The sequence below is a fragment of the Aptenodytes patagonicus genome, chromosome 11 (genome assembly GCF_965638725.1).
Source record: "Aptenodytes patagonicus chromosome 11, bAptPat1.pri.cur, whole genome shotgun sequence".
Taxonomy (NCBI): Eukaryota; Metazoa; Chordata; class Aves; order Sphenisciformes; family Spheniscidae; genus Aptenodytes; species Aptenodytes patagonicus.
The window spans coordinates 16,930,606-16,952,712 of NC_134959.1; the positions used below are offsets into that span (position 1 = coordinate 16,930,606).

Here is a 22,107-nt window from a genome sequence, read left to right on the forward strand (position 1 = left end):
TTGTGCACATATCTTAACTCTTTAAGAGTAACTCTTAGAAAGAAGGCTTAAAATTAATAACAACAACTTTGGGCATCATACTCTTAGAATCCTCTCAACACCCGAGTACTCTAAAAGGCACCATTGTCTTAAATGCTGGCTGGGTTGGGAGGAGGTTACCGTTTATAGCAAGTTTAATGAAAGTTCCCAGGAATTTCATCCCAGAAACTTTGAGAGCGGGATGAAACAGCTCCTACCTAACTTTTCTTTTGCTATTGGAGGCCAGTTACTCCTATATGCTTTTTCTCCATAATAGCAAAATCCACTTCTTCAATGTGATCACAGTCTTCTGTATCCTTTCTTATGTCCTTTCAGAGTATGCTGAATTACTCATCTGAAGCTCTCTTCCCAAATATCTCAGATTTATGTTTAGGTAACAGAAATATTACCTGAAAACATCAGTACTTAATTTTCACTTTGTTTTGAAATATCTGACCTCAAAACTTACTTAAATTGGTAGCTTAATCCTTTGTCTCTCTCCCTATAAAACTGTGTTGTGGTTTTGTGGTTGTTCTTTTTTGGGTTTTTTGGGGGGTTGGTTTGTGGTGTGTGTTTGTTTGGTGGTGTGTTTTGCTTTTCTTTTCCTTTTTTTTTCTTTTTTTTTTTTCCTGAGGATGAAGAAGTTTATCCAGAACGCTTACTATGGCTAGCATTGGCAGTTAATGTAGTAGCCTGCCTTCTTAATGTTTGCCTAGGTGTGGAAGGCTGCTTAACAATTAGAGCTGGACGGCCCTTAAATCGGGATTATCCTTTTGGAGAGTTCTCTGTTAACTATATAGCAAGTCTAGCAATGCTAGCCATCTATGTGAGACTTCTACTGTAGGAAGCAGTGTCAATATCTCCCTGATGAAAAGGAAATGTTTCATTAAACCCAGTCATTTTTTTAAACTCCTTATTGGGAATATCATACGGAAGAGAATTATTGTTGTTCCTTTTAATGTATTATTGAAACTCTTACTTGTCTTTCCAACGAAAGCTGCTTTAGTGTGCTGGAGTTTTCGATGCACATGCTTAGGAAGTATTTCTCAGCTGGTAGTTGTAATGCATAGGCATATATTTTAAAAACATACTCTGAAACTTATACTGCTTTTGTTTCTTAAATAAGTTTTTCTGAAATCAGTCCACACTTAATACTTGATTGCCTATCATCTAAGGCATTTTGTTGCTGTTGTTGGCCTTTTTTTTTTTTAAAGCACAATATATTTCAATGCAGAGAGGGTGTTGTATAGACTACTTTCTGATAGATGTTATTCTCCTAGTAAAATACAGTCATTGTTACAGTAGAGCTTCAGAATCTGTTTTTTAAATCTGTTTTTAGATCAGCAGGTCAGAAAGTACAAGACTGTTACTTCTATCAAATTTTTATGGACAAAAATGAGAAAGTTGGAGTCCCAACAATTCAGCAGTTACTAGAGTGGTCATTCATCAACAGCAACTTGAAGTTTGCAGAGGTTGGTGACAGCTGTTGCTTTGTTAGAAGTGACGATACCTACATATTTGCCCATTCAGCAATGGGACAAAAGTAGGATTTGGTGCGAAAACAAAATGCGGACATGTTGGAAATGGGAGTACTAGGTCAGTGGTACAGGTTGCTTACATTACAAAAATATTTTAAGGTTGACTTAACGACATGTATCCTTTGGCTGAACAGACCAAAGTGATTTAGGTAAAGAATTACTAAAAGAAAACTTCTTAGTTACTGCCAGTAAGTTGTCTTAAGGACAAATATTTTGAGATACCTCTGTTTGTAAAAAGCTTCACAAAGGGAAGATTTTTTCCTACCCCTCCCCCACCCTCGATGGGGGAGCGTAGTCCAGTATATTTAATATCATACTTGAGCATGACTGGAACTTACGACATTTGACAATGACTTAGATGCCACTTTCCTGGTTTTTTTTAGCTGTAGTTTCTCTCAAAGACTTAATTTTGGTTTGCTTACCATCTTGTTAATTTTGAAGTCGATGGGCTGCAAGTTTAAATAACATGAATATGTTTATAGCATTAGAAGGATGTCTCTCAATTTAGACAATTATCTATCTCAAGCTCATTACATTATATTCTGGCATTTTACCTAGGCACCCTCTTGCCTGATTATCCAGATGCCACGGTTTGGAAAAGACTTCAAAATGTTCAACAAAATTTTTCCATCCTTGGAATTAAATATAACAGACTTACTTGAAGATAGTAAGTATACAACATTGTGTTGTGTAATAAAAGAGAGTTGTTGAGAGTGACTTAACAGTGAAAGTAAGTACTCCTGGTAGTTCTGGTGGTGTTTTCTTGTTTGTTTTTTTTGTTTTTATTAAATATTTAACAAGGTAGTGAGAGATGCTCAGGCTGAGGAGAAAGGAAAGTTTACTGGCTAGAATGCTTTTTTTTCTCATGTCAAAAGCTATAATTCAGAATAATGTATAGAATATAACTTCATTGCTTATGTTTATTTAATTCTTGAGTATCTGTACAACTGAACTTGTTATTTCAAGACAGTGTTGTTAAAATTGAGTTATTACCAGCAAAACATCTCATTAATATGGCGGGTGGGAAATCTTAAAAGCTAAGTGTAGCACCGAGATTGGTTAACAGATGTGTACAATGTTGACTACGTTTCATTAGTCTTCATCAGTTTGTGCTGCTTGTTTCTAAGCTTTTTGTCACTAGTTCATCAAACTAGAAGAGATCCTGAGATTAATATGTAAGCCTGCAGCATGTAGTGATGGTGCATTTTTTAACTATAAATCTATCACTTTTTTTGTGACCTAAATTTCTGACATTTGTTATCCACTGAATTTTTCATTGCATTACCTAAGAAAAGACACCTGGTTTTAAATTTGAGATAAGAATTAATAAAACTGCTAAAATTTACTAGAATAGTAGTCTTTGAAACTATCATGGCCTTTTTTTTTTTCACTGTCATGGCCATCAGCTTATGCTATTTTTTTTTTCTGGTGTATACAGACATATTGGTACAGCTAGCTTAGCCCCTATGATGAGAGAGAACTAACTTGATTTAAAAGGCTGGTTTTACTTGTTCATGCAGTTGATAAAACTTAATTTTTATCGTCTTCCATTTTGCAACTTACCACTCTAAACCTTTTTCTCTTACTCCACATTATGTCAAAGGGAAGAAGTTAAATACAGTGGTACATTTCCTGCTTTCATTGGCAATCTGGATTTAGCTTTTTTAATGTCGTGTTTTTCTCTATTTAAAGTAGTAATCCTCCCTCCTTTCCATACCCCTCATCTTAAAAAAAAAAAAAAAAAAAAAAAACACAAAAACAAAACCCCACACAAAAACAAAAACCAAAAACCAAACCAAAAAAAGCCTCCCCAACTTGGAGACTAATAGCTTCTTTAAAAATGCAGCTCCTAGGCAGTGCCGTATATGTGGAGGGCTTGCTATGTATGAGTGCAGAGAATGTTATGAAGATACTGATATTTCTGCTGGGAAAATCAAGCAGTTCTGCAAAACCTGCAATACACAAGTAAGTTGTTGTTTTTGTTGTTCTACATGGGTTTAACCCAAATGGTATGTGCTGTAATAATCGACAGAAAGGCATTAAGAGTGTAGTGAGACTTTCTCACCAGCACTAGCGTAACTCACCCACCAAGTGTAGCCTTTGGTGACAAATCAGGAACTCCGCTTGACGCTGCAATGTACTCATCAACAGTTTCTTACTGAAAACATGGCAACTGCCAAATCCAGGACTGAATACAGTGGAGAAGTAGTAATTGTAGGCAGCTTGGAATCTGTTTCCTGTCGCCTGCTTTAAATCCTAATTTTACATACATGCTACTTTGTGTGAATTGATAAATTCATGACATAGAATAGTTTAATTTTGAAAGCCGTTTGGTAACTTGCATGAAGGTGTCATAGTCATGGCTTGTTTTCAAGTCTGAGCATAGTAGAAAATTGTTGCATTAAATCTGACCTCCCTTCTAACCTTAGATTTTCGGGCAACATTGAACTACACTGGTGGGGAAAAATAGGAGAAACGTTTAGTCTGCTACTGTTATTGCAGTTCCTTCTCTAATGCCATTAATCTTCAGTTCAGCAGTAATGTCTTTGTCTGCCACTGAAACAAATAATCTTATGTGGTGTTTTTTCTCTCCTGAAATATCACTTCAATTGTAGGTTCATCTTCATCCCAAGAGACAAAGTCATAAATTCAATCCATTGTCACTACCTAAAGATCTGCCAGACTGGGACTGGCGACATGGCTGCATCCCGTACCAGAAGATGGAGTTGTTTGCTGTTCTCTGCATAGAAACAAGCCACTATGTAGCTTTTGTTAAATACGGGAGGGATGACTCCGCCTGGCTTTTCTTTGACAGCATGGCAGATCGGGATGGTAGATCTTTTATTTATTCTTACTAATTTTCTCTTAGTTTTTTTACATGTATTACTGTTTTAAATTTCAGTGCCTATTTCTTAATGTTTTGGGGATATTAATATCGTTTAACTTGAAGTACTTGGTGCTGGGACACTAATCTTGACCCAGCCTTACCTCAGCGCCTTTCATAGCAGCCACTGATTTGCATAATCTGAATTTCAACTAGATTCAACATCAACTAGATGTCTTAGTAAGTAGATGGTACAGAAGTAACTGCAGAAGTTTTCTAGCGGGACTCCTTATGCATTTTTCTATGCTGTGCAAGTTTGGCAGAGAGAAGTGATTTTAAATAATCAACTGCAGGAATGTGTTCTTTCAGTCTATATTTAAGTGGATGTACACAATTATCAGATAGTACGCAAATATTTTTATTGCTTTTGCTTAAATGACTTAGTGTAGGTGTCTTTAGAATAAAAGAAATAGTCACACATTACAACATCTGTGCCGTTCCTTTGAATCTCTTCAGAGTTATCAGTGGAAAACTGTTACCCTGTAATAATACAAACGTCAGTAAAACAAGTGTTCTCTTAGATACTGCTGCATTAAATAGTGTTTAAATAAGGACTCTGTTCAGTTCTGGAGCCTGAGAAAAACAGTAACAGATGCAAGTGTCAGACTCATCGTAACAGCTCTTTGCATGAAGAAATCTTGAACCCCTCTGTTACAGTGTGATTTGGGGGGCGGGGGGAGAAGAATCTCGCCTCCTGTTGAAACTGCTACAGGATTGAAGTCTCTTTCTTACAACAACCAGAAGGCAATCAAGCTTTGTTTCGGAGTGCTTGAAATGCGTACGACTGAAGTCTGTAAAGAACCACTTTATTTCAGGAAGGTAGATCACATGAGATACTCCCTGGATGTATCTCCTGCTGGTCGTAGGTTTTTTTGTATCACAAATATTTTTCTTCAGCTGGTGCTATAAGCTAGAAATGTCTGCTGGGAAACAGTGTCATGGATGTCCATACTTGTGGTGTTTGAATTTGCTCATTTTTACATGGAAAATGGCCAGGAGCAAACCCTGCCTTAGTCTTGCAAGTCGGGTACAGACACTCATGGTTTAGAAATTCAACTGTTACCAGTTGTCATGTTATTAACAAATTTGAGGTGGAGTATGTGTTCAGGTCACTCTCCCAAAGTCATACAGAATCTCTAGTGTTAACAAAACCCCAAAGTTCTCTGGTGGGGTTTTTGTGTGGTGTTTGTGTGGATATTTGTTTGTTAGTAACATTACAAGATATTCTGACACCAGTTGCGATTCTTCTTGAACAAGACACTTTTCATACAAATTTACCCTGCAGTAGTCCAGAATGGCATATTTAGGTTTTTTTAGAAGGCATTTTCAAGAACTGCTGGTGATGCTGTCATAATTAAAGTACATTATAAAGAGTAAATATATGTAGATGCTATCCTAATCTGTTTCTCTTTCTTTCCTTATGGTTAAAAGGAGGTCAGAACGGCTTTAACATTCCACAAGTTACCCCATGTCCAGAAGTTGGTGAATACCTGAAGATGTCTCTAGAAGAATTACACTCACTGGATTCCAGAAAAATTCAAGGTTGTGCACGAAGACTGCTTTGTGATGCTTACATGTGCATGTATCAAAGTCCAACGATGAGTTTGTACAAATGAACAACGTCCTCTGGAAAACTGAAGAAACAGTGTAATCTACTGTTGCATTTGCTGCATTTTTTTTGGTTAGTTTTAATGCAACCGTTGCTGGCAATGGATGCGATGACAAGGAAGAAGTTGGCTCAGAGAGCAAAAGGATTACTGTTCCAAAAACTACATGTGGAGTTCTGTAATTGAAGTATTTAAGCATTTTGCACTCTGGAAAGTGTGCTTGTGTGTGTTTGTTTTATAAACAAAGTCTAAGTGAAGTTACTAAAACTTAAAGCTTTAAGTGCATTGATTATACACAGGCTTTTTGGAAATGTTAAAGATGGAATTATGTCAGGAGAAACCTCCTTAGTCCATTGAGAATGTAAAGACACAGAGTTCTTGCTCAGTGCATTTCTGTGGACCGAGGATGATGATTCTCTTGTGTTTCTCTACCCTCCGCACCCACCACTTCTCCCCACCCTTGATCTTTTTAGCACCATAGATTCTCTCTCTTGAAGAGAGAGTAACTTCAGTTTCAGTGAGATAAATTTTAGACTGTTTGTTGCATATTAATTCTGTTCTGTTACCTGCCTACTACATTCTTTTCAGCTCACACATTTGCATCTTCAAAAATTAACGTTCATTTAAAGATCTGAATTCCTATCTTGTGAAAATTAAGCACACAGATTTGCTATCTGTTAACTTGTGATTTGTGGAGGGGAAAAAGAAGAGGAGAAGAGGGTGTTACGGGCAAGCATAAGCATCATTGCTGAAATATGAAATTAGCAATGAAAGTTAACAGATGTCTTTTTCTAAGTGTCTATTTTTAAAGAAACAAAGCAGTCTGGAACAGAACAGCAACTATATACAAATGATTCGAGGACAAAACAGTAAAATAGTGGATTGCCTCAGGGAACGTTACTGAAGTGGATTCTAGCCCTTGGTAAAACAAAACTGACTTTTCTACAGTACATTAAGCTACTACCTGGGAATATGTTATACATCTGACTCTTCATTTCAGGATTACTAATGGATATTAAAAATCTCTGCCTGGAAAGATGGAACTATAAACAAAAGTAGATCGGAGTTTTACTGTATACCAAGTACCTAATGAAAACTAACTTGAAAAGCTGCAAAACCTGTGTTGATGTAAAACATTATACTTCGAAGTCTGTTGGTTCCTGTTTGCAGCGAAATGCTGTTGATTTAGTTGCTTTTTGGCTACTTCTGTCTACACTGACTAGCGAACACACAACTATATATATATACACAGTAACATCTGGTTGTACAAATTGCATATATATGAGCTGTACATTTTCAACTCTAAGATGTTTTATATGGAAAACTTCCTTTTGGGATCAAGTCTATAGAAGGAGAGGTCACAAAATATAACAGAGGAAAAGCCACTTTGAAAAACCCACTGTTTTAAAGACAATGGAGACTGATCCCATATTGTAGAAAATGTGGTTACGTTGTTTGTCTTGGAAAACCTAAAATCTTTCTTTGGGACACACTCTACCACAGAACAGTACTAGAGAGAGAGATTGGAAAATTATGCTTGAAGGACTAATCTGTCTAAAGCAAGGGGTGCTGAGAGAGGTGATCTGTTCCATTAGCTGCTGCATGAAGTGTGCTCTAATTTTTCACTCTCAAGAGCAAGAGAGTTTTATTAGAAGTGTCACTGTTACTTTTGCCTCTAATGGTCTCCTGGCTCCCATGTTCCCTTGCCTTATTTAGCTAGTCTGTGCTCCTTGGCAAACCTCTGTTTCTTTAGTTTCAGTACTCCTACGAGCTCTTGAACTCTTTTTCTCTCCTGAAAAATTTCAGTGTGGCTTTAGGTGATGGATTCTATAACCCTCTATCGATGGATGGGTTATTGTCCATTGGCTCTTCCTTGCCCACTCCATCCTGCTCTGGGACAGCAGCTGCAGATGCTCAGATGTGTTGACAAAGATGCCATAGAAGCATCTCATAGGCAATGTAAGGTCAAAGGACTAGTTACAGGTCTTGGCTAGGCCGCTTGTATTTATCAAAATGGGCTCGAGAACACTTGCATGATCTGAGCAGAAGGTATGATAACCCACCCTTGCCTGTGTGTTGAAGAGGAAGGCCGGCCACAGCTTCCAGGTACCTCGAGTGATGTTTTTAGATAGAGCTGTTTGCAAAGCAAAGGCAAGAAGGGGCTTGCAAAAAAAGAGGCAATAATAATAGAACAGACTCTCAACTTGTGCTCTACAAAGTTTGATACCTTATTTGATACCTTCCTTCCCATAGCCCCATCGTGACTCTCAACCTGAAAGTAGTTGCAAGTGGTGCCCCCTTCTGAACAAGGAGCAAACATAAAGGCTTTACAAAATGAACAAGCACAAATCTATGTACCAATGAGACCAAGTTGAATGTCTGGATTCTTTCTCTTCCCTATCCCTGGATTTATTTTCTATTTTCCCAATGCATTAACTTTCATACGTCTTCCACTTGTGTCATCTTCCACGTATATTACATACATGTTACCTAAAGTTACAGTTACCTTACCTCTTCCTGCCTGAACTCGGAGAACAACTGTGGAACTGCTAGAGGGGAGGCTTGGACTTGACAACTGTATTAAAGTTTTCTAGATGAATAATCTTGTAGCAAAATATCCACTCGGTTTCACAACTGCAAATATCCAAGAATCCGATTTTTTCAGGATGCATATTCTGTTAGCTGAAGTGAATAAAAATAGATGGGTGTAAATGAACTGCTAGGCTTCTTGCTTCCAATCTTCTGGCCTTTGACTGGTAATGGACAAGAAGTTGTGTGAACTCTTAGTACTGTGGTATATGTAGAGAATGTACAGGGAAAAACTGAGGGAGTTTAAATGCGTTATTGCGCATGCTTCTTGGTGACAAATACTGTGTTTTGAAATGCGGGCAGTACTTTACAGCCTGCATTTTGTACTACTTTATATTGTTGCAAAACTAGTTTTGCAAACAGTATATGATTACATGGTTAGTCTATTGCTTATCAGTTAAGAGGACTGAGATGTCTTCTATAGCATAAAAAAAAAAAAGTTGGTCTTGACAATTCAGTCTTCTTTTAATCCAAAAAATACTGCTTTATGGTGTACTGCATTGGACTGGAGACAATCTGGCAATGTAAATGTAATGTTATGGAAACTAACCCCAATTTTTATTTCCTTTCTCAGAAGGGAGTATACAGACAGAAAAGTGGTTTCACTGTGAAAGGAAAATTGTAAAATAACTTATATACAAGGGTAAGAAACTGTTTTTAGCCTTCAGCATATATTGTAGGGGAATTGAATAAGCTATTTTGTAGAAACAGCCTGCATTTTAAAGCACCTACTGCTGTTAAATGTAATGCCCAAAGATTCCAGTACCTCAGCACCCAACTTTTATGTGTTTAATGCATTTGGGAACCTCCCAATCAGTCCTCTCTTCTTTTATATGGTGAATGTGCCCATAAATTAATAGCACTTAGATGATTGCTTCATGGTTCGGCTCTTAAGTATTGCTAATGATGGCCTTAACCTGCGAGTAGGAAAACACATAGAAAATATGGTTCCTGACAGTCCGTAAAAAGTTTCATAACACATAAACTTTTCATAATTGGGGAGAAAAACTGCGCCCCTAGACAACTCTCAGCCCCTACTCTGCTAACAATTTTTAGAAATAGGAGCTCCAATCAATAGAAAATTGAACAGAACACTGCGCCACTAAATGCTTGCTTATTTTGAACATAGAGGGTAAAGAGAAAAGGTATTAGTTACAGGTGATGCCTTACACATTACTAAAACAAAAAAACCCAAACAAAGGAACTCCAAACCCACAGGAAGCTACATCAGAATGCTTGTTGTTTGGTGTGGGAGATAATTGGAGGAAAAAATACAGAAATACGTATGTTCAGTAAAGGTCTTTCTGATATCTGTGATACTGATTCTGTGCTCTTGAAAAATGTACTGTGTTTTACTAAACGGCCTGTGAGATTTCCATTTTAAGCAAGTGTTATGTGTAACAGGAATTACTCATAATCATAAATGGTTCATTTCAGTGCACTTGTTTTTCTTGTGCACTTCAAACTCCGCTGAATAGATGAACTCAGTCACCACAATCCCTAATGATAGCCTGTTTAATACAATACTAAGGCACAACACGCTGCAAACTGGAATTTTGCAGTTTCAGAACTGTGTTGGTGTAAAAAAACAGCTTGAAAGCTTTGTGTATTTTTACCACTGTAACAAAGCATGTTTTTCTCTGTTCTTGATGTTTTGCTAAATAAACATCCCATGTTTTGTGCACAAATAGTCTCTTAAACTTACAAAGGCAGTCTCTGAGAATGAGTTAGGGAAACAAACCGTTGTATCAGGTTGCCCTCAACTAGCCTTAACTTTTTTTTCCCCCCAATGGTAGAGTGCAATTAGCTGCTGCTGGAAAGGAATGTACCATGTGCTCTTTCTGTATTAATATTAATTAAAAATATTATTCTTATGGCTCTATTAATTTCTTCGGGGGCTTGGAGTTTTGGGAGTGTCACAAACAATAATGAATACAGTGTTGAACTCGCTTGTGTACTTAAAGAAGGATTTCTTTTTATATATTTTTGATAGGCTCTCAATGTCAACATTTCTAGGAAACTTAGGAATTGCTGTACTGTATCAAATCAGGTCTACTTGTGGCTTACCAATTAGTACCTGATACTATAATGGAAAACCAACGAAAAGCTGCTATTGCTAACTGTAGTTTGCCTGTGGGGAAAAATTAATTTATTTTTAAATACTTATTACACTACCTTACTGACCCTAGCTGATCAGCTCCTTCTGGGATTGTGCTGTACCCTCAGTGCTGCTTCCGTAGCTACCATTTAGAAGCCCTGCACACCAAGTTTGCATGCATAGTCTAGCTAGAAAAATGCAGCTATCCAGTATTTCTAGGTTTAATTTTTTTAATTTCCTGAGTATTGTAATGATAATATTAACAACAATGAAAAAGTCCTACCTGGGACTTCCTACCTGTAAAAGGAATGCTGTCCATTTAAGTATTTTTAAAAATCTTTATCTCATTGCAAAGCCTTAAGCACTTGTAAAAAATACTTGAAAAAGATACTTTCAGGAAATGTATTACCTACTTCTGCAGTGTAAAGGGTTGGGGTTTTCCTTTGTTCTTTAAACTGCATTTTTCATTTGCAATAAGATTATTATTTGACTTTTTAAAAGCTAAAGCTGAGCCTTCCTGTGAATCACTATGGGAAAGGTGCTCAGAACATGTCACTCAACATTTTTATAGCAACAGCATCAATGTTTAGCCTCAGTAGAGCTGAGCTCTGGGGAGCAGCTGCAGCTGGAGGTTTGCCTGTATTTCGCGTATTCAGTCACAAGAGGGCACTGCCTGGTACCAGCTGGAACCTCTTGCCTGTTCCTAACCCACGGCTTTTAAAAATGAAGATTGATATTCCTATGTGTCTATACAGTTATTGTAATCCCATTTTTATAGTGCTGCTCTTAAAACTACTTTTGGGCTAACGTAATTAGGTACATATAAAACTTGCACAGGTTTATAAATTTCAAACATACACCAAATCTAATGCAACGGTTCTTTAGCTCAGAATTGGCAGCATGTGTAATCCCCCAGTGGTCAAGCCCACAGACGGTTCATAAACAAAGCGCTGCACATCGAGCTCGTGTTCCCACCGAGTGTCGGAGCTACCTAAGGGGCTGGGCTGGCATCTCGCACAGCAGTGTGAGCCTGGGCAAGGCGGCTTCAGGTCCTTACTGCACCAAAACTGCCCGTGGACCTTGGGCCCAGCTGCACAGTGCAAAGCTCCGATAATGGAAAATTGGATCCAAATAAAACCGCTGTTTGGGTGACTAAAGCAGATGTAACTGGGAGATGTAAAATACCTAGGAGACCTTGGGGCATTTGTAGAGCTTAGCAGAAGCTAGTGAAAACTGTAAGCAACGTAAATGCAGTAGTAATTTTTCAAAACAAAAACTTCCATGCAAAACAAAATGTCATAGAAAAAAGCATAGTGTGAGTCACAATCTTCAGTCACTCCACGTAGAGCTGGTCCAGCCGCGGCTGCTGAACCCTGCTTTGTGGCTGCAGCCCTACCTTTTTTCTTTAGGCTGTTCCTCAGAGATCTGCTCCTGGCCAGGTCAGGAAATGGCATCTGACTGAGGCCCACCTCCCCTGTGAGCTGATGCAGGAATTAAGTGGGATTTGGGGACAGAAGGAAGCCAGGGTAGGTGTTTTCAGCTGTACCATCACTGGTGCTTGGGTTAGCGAGCACCTTATGGTCACTGGCATCAGTTTGCTCTTCAGGCTGATTTTTAATGGGACACTGCTGCCATGGGCTCAGGGCCCCAAGGCTGCCCCATGGAGCTGCAGGTGGCAGGGCAGCCCACCCGCCCACTGGCCCCCGCTCCCCTCATTGCTGCCTGCTGATGTCTGTAATGCTGGGGAGCGCGGGAGGCCCCATGGCTGCTGTCACTGACTGTCCCACTGCTCAGAGAGAGTGATGCTGCAGGGTTCCTGTGCGAGCAAGGCGGCAGTGTGGGGGTGCCGGGTGCAGGATGGTCCTTTTAACCGCTGCAGGGAGGTGCTGCTTGGGGTATGACGGTGCCACATAAGGAACTAGAGAAAGGGACAGTAGGGAAAAACAAAAGAAAAAAGGGCTGATCACTCAGTCACAGCACAACCCTGCTGCACGTGTGACTGCACTGAGGTGCTGGGGCGGCCACATGCAGGCCCTGGTGGGAGCAATGAGGGAAGACCTATGGCTGCTGAACTATTAAGACCACGAGTGGAAAGGGTGCAGGCTGCCACTCCCACCTCAGCCACAGCCAGCACTACAGCCACTCATGAGCAGTGACAAATACATTTGATGCATTTTATAACTGAGCAAGTAACGCAATAAAACCATTTACAAAAAGGAAAAAAAAACAAACAAAACCCCCCCACACCCTGCATTTTATGGCCCTAATGGTCACGTTTTGCAGCTGATTGACCCGTGTATACAGAAAACTGATAGTGGATCTTGTTATTTATTAATCAGTTTTATCAATTAATTATTTTTAATTAATTGAAGAAAAATTTGGAGGTTCTTGGGTCTAACTATTTTCTATATGCATTAATAACTGAAAACTGCAATAATGCTGTGTGCGTATTTTCTCTCTCTGTATATGCATGACTCTCTGTGGCCCCATTTATTTGTTATTGTTGATGCTGTCTTATCTGACAAGCGCTAAGCCACAGATTTCCCCCCTGTCCCTGGTTTGATGCTGCAACAGTGGGTGAGCTACAGCCTTACTAACACTGTGATGGGATGGGGTGCAGGTGGGGCTGGGCCTCCTGCCCACACCACACTTCTGGGCTCTGCTCATGAGGGTGGTGACAGTGTCTCACCTAGAGCCCAGAACACACACACACACGTTTCATTACGCACCCCCAAAGTTGGGCATACCTACCTGCCTCTCTTGAGGCAACCCTCAGCTCAAATGGAGTCATCTTATGATGTCACATGGTAGCTACACATTAGGGGATTTTTGGATAGCAAATAAGGTGTGGTGCTTCCCCCCCCGCCCCATGTCTACTTAAGCCCTGGTTTAGGCAACTAAGTACTTCTTTGAAGGGGAGAGTGGGGGGTGTCTAGGGGTGGCCATAAGCCCTCTTGAATTTTGCCGCTCTGTGTTCAGCCCAGCTCTGCGAAATGGCACTGCCTCCATTGCGGCGCTGCGAGCAGCCAGGCAGCGCCCTTGGCCTGGGCTGTGTCTGCAAGGCAGTGACAGCCAATACCTCCTGAAGGCAGGAGCTACATAAATACAGCTTTTGTAAGTAAGTGTGACACCCACACTAACAGAACGGCAGCCCTAGCTTAACCAAATACTTTGCAAACTTCCCACCTTTAGGTTTGTAATTTTTGAGGAGTCTTCCGTTCCCATCCTATTTATCCTTCATTTTCAGCTGATTCCCTGTTCCATGAAGAAAAGAGACATCTGGGAATGTAAGGATAATAATTGCATATAAGTTACATCGTAATTTCTTTTTAAACAGTCTATAAATTGGCTGGATTCACCTTCACTTTCTAACGAGACCAGTTTGTATATGCTAGCACTCACACATTAAGAAGCTGTTCACTAGGCAGCATCTCACATTCCACACTGCATGTTGTTGGGTTTTTTTTTTTTTAACCATGCAAATTTCGCACCTATCAAAGTAATTTGCAAAGGTAATTTTGTTTCTACTCATCTATTACAATAAATCAATGAATAAATAAATTATAATGCAGCAATTAAATGTATAATGAGATGGGCCACAACTACTAATAAATGCAGAGCTAGTTGCCCAAAGGTGAACAGACTTCCCCTCTCTTCTTACAAGTCAGGTAACAATCTTTCTATGATCGAGAAACAAGCAGCTGCTAAACATGTAAATGAAACCAAGGGATATACGAGTTCACACTATAATGCTGTTCTTCAGCCTCATTATTATTGTCACATTACTGGTTCTTCTGTGACTTTTCCTCTGAATATTTAAAGACAGGGAGGGGATATGCAATTATTTTTAAACATCCTTCTGCCAAGTGACTGGCTGAATGAATCCAACCATGTTGCTGAGGTGTTGGCTCCCTTCAGTAACCTAACTGGTGCAGCACGACTCAGTTTTATCCCAGCAGAGCTATTACAAAACCAGTGTTGATCTGCAGGAAAAGCCAAAAGAAAATGCTGAAATTCCATGAGGAATGGAAGTCCCTTTTTAAAAAAAAAAATAATTCAGCATTATTAAATATCAAATCTGAACAAAACAATACAAGCAGGGTATAAACTAGTGTATCTTCTGTTTTTAAATATGGTATAAATTATAATATCACTACTGCTCTCCGTAGTTTGATATTGCCATAAGGAAAAACCAGAATGAGCTTAATACCTTTTTTGCCCCTGAGTTCTTCCTGCTGCAGTAAGCATGCTCCAGGATGCCTCACGTTTCTTCAATTCCTGTCTATCATCTTCAATATTTTTTCCTATTCAAAATTAAGTGCCAGAGAGTTACCATTTCATAGGAACATGCTTGTCTCTTTCTTCAGTAGCCACAACAGTGGATCCCTTGGCATTTTACTCCTACTCTTCCCCGAAAGTGCTCGCGCTCTCTTTCTCTCTCTCTCTCTCTGTGTCTCACCTCTCCATTTTTGTGTTTACCCACACATATGCTCCACCATCTGAGATCACATTATTCAGAAAATTTGTTTTTAAAGGAATGATTGATGCATTTACTGTTTTTGCCCCAGTCTGAGCTGACTCTGGCAAGAGTGATCCATTAACATGGGGCTGAGGAGATACAGAATTGCCCAGAACATCAAGTTGTTTATCTAAAACTTTCTTATATTTAGAAGAATAAGGGTTTTCTTCCTCCCTTCCCCCTGCCCCCTTGCATAGAGTTTGAGAATTTCAAGGGCAGCTCATTAGTTAGCAGAGACCTCAGTGAAGCTACAGTGGTTGATTTATTGTAATAGATGGCAGGAAACAGAATTATCTTAGCAAATTAGTTTGGCTGATTGATAGGAAAGCTGGCCAGCAGATAAGACGCAGTGCTGACATCTGACCTGACCTGCACATGCTTCTGATGGAGTTACGCTGGTTCACAATTGAGGATGAGTCGCTACACTTAACAGAAAGTGCTCAGGAAGAACAAACAAGCCAGCCATGAACATGGCCAGGACCTTCAAGCAGCATGCTACCTGGAAGCACTGTCCTTGAGACTGTCCTGCTGCCCTGCAGTTTCTGGCTAAGGTGGGAAATATTAGCTGATCCATTCATATTTTTTATACAATTCAAACACTCAGCGGGAAGCTGTTTCACTGAGGAAGCTGGACAAGTTTTTTCAACTCGCATACTGCAGTCACAGAAGTTCAACTGTATTTATCAACCCTAATGAAGCAATTTCTTTGGCTTTCCATTGCCGCACCTGTCTGGGTCTTTAAAACCCAGCAGCAGCTGGCATGAAGGGGACCTATGGCAGTCAGTTGACCTATGGAGCTTTTACTAAAGATACATAGTCTTGTATGGGATCTTTCATGCAGATAAAACCAAAAGCATCTAACTCTCCCCCAACTCTTGACTAACTGACTACTCCCACTTTTCCTTTTTAGACAGGAAAAAAAAAGAAATCCCAAAGCCTTTAATAAGTTCACAGTATATATTATTTAGCACTGAATGCAGCTGTCTCCACAATAGTGCACAGAAGCTGTTTAAAACTAGGCAGAAAGAAGATACATGTAGATATAAAAAGCTCATATTTGAGAGGAATTTAGTTTGGGAATTGTCATTAACTGCACGCACGTGCGTGTGTGCCCATGTGGTTGTGGAGACGGCACAGTGGTCATAAAAACAAAGCAAGATTTTGCCTGCCATACTTCGTCTTGCCATTGCTCCCTGGAACATGATGGCCAGGGTGGGGACTGTAGGACAAAAGCCTTCAGGTGACATCATTGTTGGTTCATTGCTGTACAAGGTGCTCAGAAGACATTAAATGAATATAACATTTTCTAAGCAGGCATTAGATGTGCCTCCAACTTTATGTTAGGTTCCTGAGGATGGCATGAAGAATTTTTCAGCACTAACTCTAACTTTGCCAGCAGGACCCAAAGGATCCCTCTCCAGACAACTAACAGTTTTAATGTATTTCATCCTTTAGAAGCAATTACTCCCATCCCCTGGGACACCCACAGTTTGTTCAGGGATGCTGACTCTGACCTTACAGACAAAAATTTTGGATCTTAGTGGAGCAACTGATTTTATGTGCTAAGTCAAGTCCCCCATAAGCTCAAAACTTCAGCGTTGTGAAAGACCTCATCATAAGAGCAGGCTGAGAAATGTACACGGAAGTCCTGATCCCTGCAGATATTGGTATCAGTGGGTGGTCAAAGTCTTGCCATTTGTGGGACACCTGGATTAACATATTTATCAACAGTGTGTAGAAATGAGTGAATAACAGGAGTTTTGCACTGTGGTTAGTAGCATTCATTCTGTCTTTGCAGAGGCCGGGAAACCTGCTAGACCTTCTACAGCCAGAACCAACGGCCACCTCTCAGTTCTTACGACAAGTGTGGGGAAATTAAATGATAAACATGAAGAGAAATACAATGATAAACATGGAGAGAGGGGGGGAAAAAAATGAACCCTTTCTGCAAGGTAAGAACTCAGTGATAAATAGATCTGTGTATATTTCCCAGCCTCATTCCTCACTTGCCAAGTCTGATGCTATTTTCATTAGGTCATGTTACCATACATGTCATTTTATACAAAGGTGCAGTATATCACAACTGGAGGTTGAGGTGCTTGTAGTGAACACAAATGAGCTTGTAATGGTCCATCTGCTTTGATTTTATTTAGTGATCCCTCAAGGGCTGGGAGCTAGAGTGAGAATAACAATGCTTCAACCCATCTGCTATTGTAGTACCAGCTCCAGTTGAATTATCACATGTTCTGAGTGGCTGGCATATGCTGTGACATAAAGCTACAAGAAAGTGTTGCTCTCCAGCTGTTGTGTTGACAAATACTTTTCAGCCAGTCATTAAGTTCAGCTCAATAACCAGGGGGAAACTGCAGCTAAAAGTTGATTATTATTTTATTTTATTTTAAGCATTAGAAATCACTAGTACAATATATTTTATTTAAAAATGTGTCACTGAGGGCACACATTGTATATGAGCTCTAACAATAAAAATTTCTCTGTGACGCCCATAAATTTTTGTGTTATAGGATTGGATGGGCATCTCTGTAACTGACAGTGTAAATCTTCGTAATGAAACTGTGGCTAACCTCGTTTAAGAGGCAGCACATCTGAAGCTGTGTATGTATAAACTTGCTGGCTTAGTGGTGCTACGGGCCATAAGCATGCCTGACCACAGAAGGAATGACTCAGAAAGAGATTGTGATCTGAGGCCACATGCAATGAAGGATAACTAGGTTGTCTTTAAATTGAGGAGGGAAGCAAGTAGAGACTCATGTAGAGACATGGTGGATGCAACAGGTTCAGATGGCTCATCTGGCATTGCACCTCATCTGGGCTGCAAGGTGTGATTGCTAAAAGTGGCCACTACTTTTGCCTTTACTCCCTCATCCACTGTTGGTGGCCTGCTGAAGAGCTCAGGACACTCTGGAGACACCCTAATTTGTGCCCACATGGGGCACTTGCTTCAGAGCAAGTCCTGGAAGAGTATTTGTGGATCTCTGCTGACAATGGTCAGATTCTCTCCTTTTCCTTCCTCTCTCCACCCTGTCCTCTTGGGGCTGCTGTGGGTATGGAATCCGCCACTGTGTCTGGGAACAAAATAAAAGGAATTTCCCACAGGTTCAGTGGCTGATATACAGCCAGATGTATGTAGGAAATGTGAGGTCCCCTGCACAGTCTAATGTTCCCCTCTTTCTGTGGATAACGTACCCAGAGAGGGTACATGCCTTTTGGGCACTGTTCACTGTTCAGCAGACGCATGTTCAATGAGAACAGAGCAAATAAAATCTGTTCTTGATATTCAAAAACACTCTCCAGAATTCTCGTCCCTAATCTGAGACAGCCCCGCTGCGGGTGGAGAAGGGATTGGTGAGGGGTTACAGCCAGAAGACACTAAACGATGGTACCGAACCCTCAGTGCTGCCGCTACCCCAGGAAGGCAGGGTGGGCTCTCTGGAGCATGGCTCTCGTGTGCATTTCTGTTAACCATTGCATTAGGGATTCAGTTCTTAAATACAACTTACGCTTGTATTTTGTCTCAGAAAAACAATAGGCACTGTTCATACTGAAGCATTCCGGTTCTAGAGGTTTATGTTTCCTATTGTATCCAAAGACCTGTGGGTGCCAGCTGTCACTGGTGCTGCCGTTGTATTATGATCCCCTGGCTAGTGCAGGAATTGTTGATTACGTTGCCTTTTGAATCAGTTGATTATCATGAATAATAGGCCAAAAAGGCTGTCAGCATTTTGACTTTAACTATAACTGTTACAATTAATTATGGGTTTAATTAGCATATATGCCTAGCAGTAGAGAATATAATACTTCATGGGTAACAGATGATCCTGCAGCTGTAACATAAAGTGTGATACAGGTTGGGATACAGATAGTTATTAATAAATGGCTTCTATTGTTTGAGGTCCTTATTTATACAAATTAGCAGGCACGACATAATCAACCTAAACTGTATAATTTATAATAATTGATTTCATTTTGACTGACCACCAGTCGGCCTACTACATGCCCTCAGAAGAAAAATAGCCCTATTAGGATAAGTTTAATCCTAAACATAGCTAATGAATCCTATTACTTTAAGGTCATATTTGAAGCTTTTGTTAATTGTCAGAACCATTTTAAATTGATTAGAGTTAAATTAAATCAATGTAATGTTTAGAAAAACAATATTTCTAATGGATGAGGCCAAGCTGACCTCGAATAAACATATTTATCAACCGATTTCAGTGAATGAGAAGGCTAGCAGCTGGGCTCATAATTCACGATTGTCTATAATATGGGGAATGTCACTATCTAGGCAATTAATTATGTCAGGTAATAAATCTGTTGCTCACAGCTGAGCATTTGCCAGTTGGGGTGACAATCCCCTCAGCAAGGTTATGACGTTTAGAGACTCTCTCCTCCCCCAAACCCACACTTTACAGTAGCAGAACAACTACATATAACTTTAGGGGGAATGAATGTGGTGTTTTCATAACTGCCAATTACCTGACAACATGCCAGACTGTGATAACTTAGTATGGAATCATTTCTCTACCAGGTCATTTCAAATAACAAGGATGTTCTATGAGGAAAAAGTTTTGTTGAACTATATAACAACATTTCCCAGTCTGGAGAGGTCAGAAGCTATTAATACTTCCTTACAGACCACTATGAAGTGATTGGTTTGCCATAAATATACTGAGTGGCAAAATGTATAATGATCAGAGAAATAATTGTTTTGCAGAAGCTTGACAGTGTGAGAAATTCAGAATGGGTTAACATGAACTAGGCTACACGATATTTCACAGGTAATGACGGGTACAGTTTAATACAACAGGACATAGGAAAAATGATACATGGAAGTAGGATCAGTTTAAGGTTAATCATGCATTCAGCAGCTTAGGAAAATGTCTGGCATTATTGCAGACAAATGACACAAAACATCTGTTCTCTTTTCAACATTTTGTCAAAAAAAGAGCAAAGGTAAACTAAATTTTCATAAAGAAAGGGTGAGAAAATAGTATAAAAATGGCACAGCAGTAACCAGAGACAGATAAATTCTCTTTTGTATAGTATTATATGTGCAGCATGAGCTGTCTTATGTTGAACAGATTGCAGAAGACCGAGTATAAGTAAAGTAATACAATATTTGAAAAAGAGTAGGATAAGTGATGAAAGGTTCACTAAATTAAAAAGAGTCTGGAGCAGTTCAAAAAGATTCCTACCATTTTTTGGGGTGCTTTACTTATTCTCTAGAACTGGACTTTCCATTTTGCATGTTGCTACAAGATGAGGTGTTCTGGTCAGCATGCTGAAGCGGCATTGTGTTTGCAGTGGGTGAATCATCCTCTCAGTGGAGGCTATCCTGCCTTTGGAGCATCAGCTGTTTTTTATATTTCAGGTTCAACCATAAGCTCCAACACTGAATTTGACCATTAGCCCTGAACTGTACTAATAAATGGTCATATCCTGACAATCATAATCAAAAGTTAATATAGCCTATGCAATCTTAGATTTTGCACACGGAAGGTACGATGCACTAGCAAGTACACACTGCACTTGCATGTACATGATCGACATTTTGGAACCAAAGTGTTGGCTTCATAAATTAGATATGTGTCTTCAGTGAACCACATCAAATGGCTCTTAACAGCCACAAGTATGTTGTGAATTAGCCTTTTTTTGCCTGAAGTGTATCAACAGCTTCGTAAAAAGTAGTTGTGAAAATAAGAAGTACTCAAATGCAAGTCGTAAGCTTACGTACATTATGAACAACAAATACATAAAAAGGCCTTTCAGTCATAATATAAAAATAGCCTCCCATGAGAAGAAGAAAACACAGATCCTTTCTAAGTGCCCAAACAAGGCAGAGCATGTTCACTAACAGGTCCTGCCAGCAGGTTTTTTTCCATCGTTCCATGGACAGACATTTATGTCTTAGGAAATAAGAAATAAGAAACACAACTAGAGGTCATCTGGCAGGATTAGACCCTTCATATAAAGCACCCAGAACTCCACCCCATGGACAAGGTGCCTTGGTCTCTGCTGCTCCTCTTATAGAGGCTACAGGCAAGCCCCAGTCCCACATTCACTCTCCCATGATGGGAAGTGGTTTTTTTTTTTTTTATTTCACACAGTTCAGCTTCCCTCATGCTTTGCCGTGAGTCTGCTTTGAGGGCTGGCCTGCCTGTGTTTATGCTGTGAAAAGCAGCTGCTCAGCCACCACTTCTGATATGGTAGAGCACGACTCATCACAGTGGGTAAAATCCAGCTTCGCTTTCGTTTTGGGCTAGACTCTTACATTAGGCTATTATTTGTGTTACTGAGAGTAAGACAAGCCATAGTGGAAGAGAAATTTACTGTACACAGACAGACTTCATTTACAGTGGGCTGAAGCTGCCGCTTGACTTCAAATCTGTGGCAGATACTTTGCAGACACTACTTGCAATTAAGCATTTAAATAGAAATTGGTTACATTTGTATATAACTTATCTGCAGGTTTGGAAGAATATGAGAAAATCAAACCACCAGTTGTGACACACTATACTGGAGAGCTGCTTTAGGATATTAAGGCAATTTGTGTGTGCGTCTATGTATGTGTGAAAGAGAATGAGAGACTGCGTTTGAATGTGTGTATATAATTACTATTTAATTTCTTGGGTAAAAGTCTTCCCCCTGCCCCCCCCGCCCCCCCTTCCTTTATGGCAAGGAAAATTGCTCTTCTAACCTGTCTTCAAAATGTAATAACTTTACTTGCAACCAACCACTGTAGACCCTGACTGGACTCTGAATTATTACTGTGAGATGAAACATTTCTTTAACAAAACTGAGTCCTTTAATATCCCCCATCTCTGTTATTAGATGGA

At 39.7% G+C, this 22,107-nt stretch overlaps 1 protein-coding gene and 1 long non-coding RNA gene across 4 annotated transcripts in view; one reads left to right on the plus strand and one right to left on the minus strand.

Annotated features, from left to right (window-relative positions):
- Positions 1 to 10,510, plus strand: part of CYLD (CYLD lysine 63 deubiquitinase) — a 29,997-nt gene extending 19,487 nt beyond the window's left edge. For all 3 annotated transcript variants that reach the window (XM_076349286.1, XM_076349288.1, XM_076349287.1), the window contains exons 14-18: positions 1,358 to 1,490; positions 2,115 to 2,223; positions 3,403 to 3,521; positions 4,172 to 4,388; positions 5,872 to 10,510. In XM_076349286.1, the coding sequence (XP_076205401.1) occupies positions 1,358 to 1,490; positions 2,115 to 2,223; positions 3,403 to 3,521; positions 4,172 to 4,388; positions 5,872 to 6,056 (763 nt within the window). In that variant the 3' untranslated portion in view covers positions 6,057 to 10,510. The remainder of the gene's footprint in view (positions 1 to 1,357; positions 1,491 to 2,114; positions 2,224 to 3,402; positions 3,522 to 4,171; positions 4,389 to 5,871) is intronic.
- A 4,442-nt stretch (positions 10,511 to 14,952) lies between these two features.
- LOC143165435 (uncharacterized) overlaps positions 14,953 to 22,107 on the minus strand; it is a 230,352-nt gene continuing 223,197 nt past the window's right edge. Inside the window, exon 8 of the long non-coding RNA XR_012996259.1 lies at positions 14,953 to 15,038. This is a non-coding gene — a long non-coding RNA (uncharacterized LOC143165435). The remainder of the gene's footprint in view (positions 15,039 to 22,107) is intronic.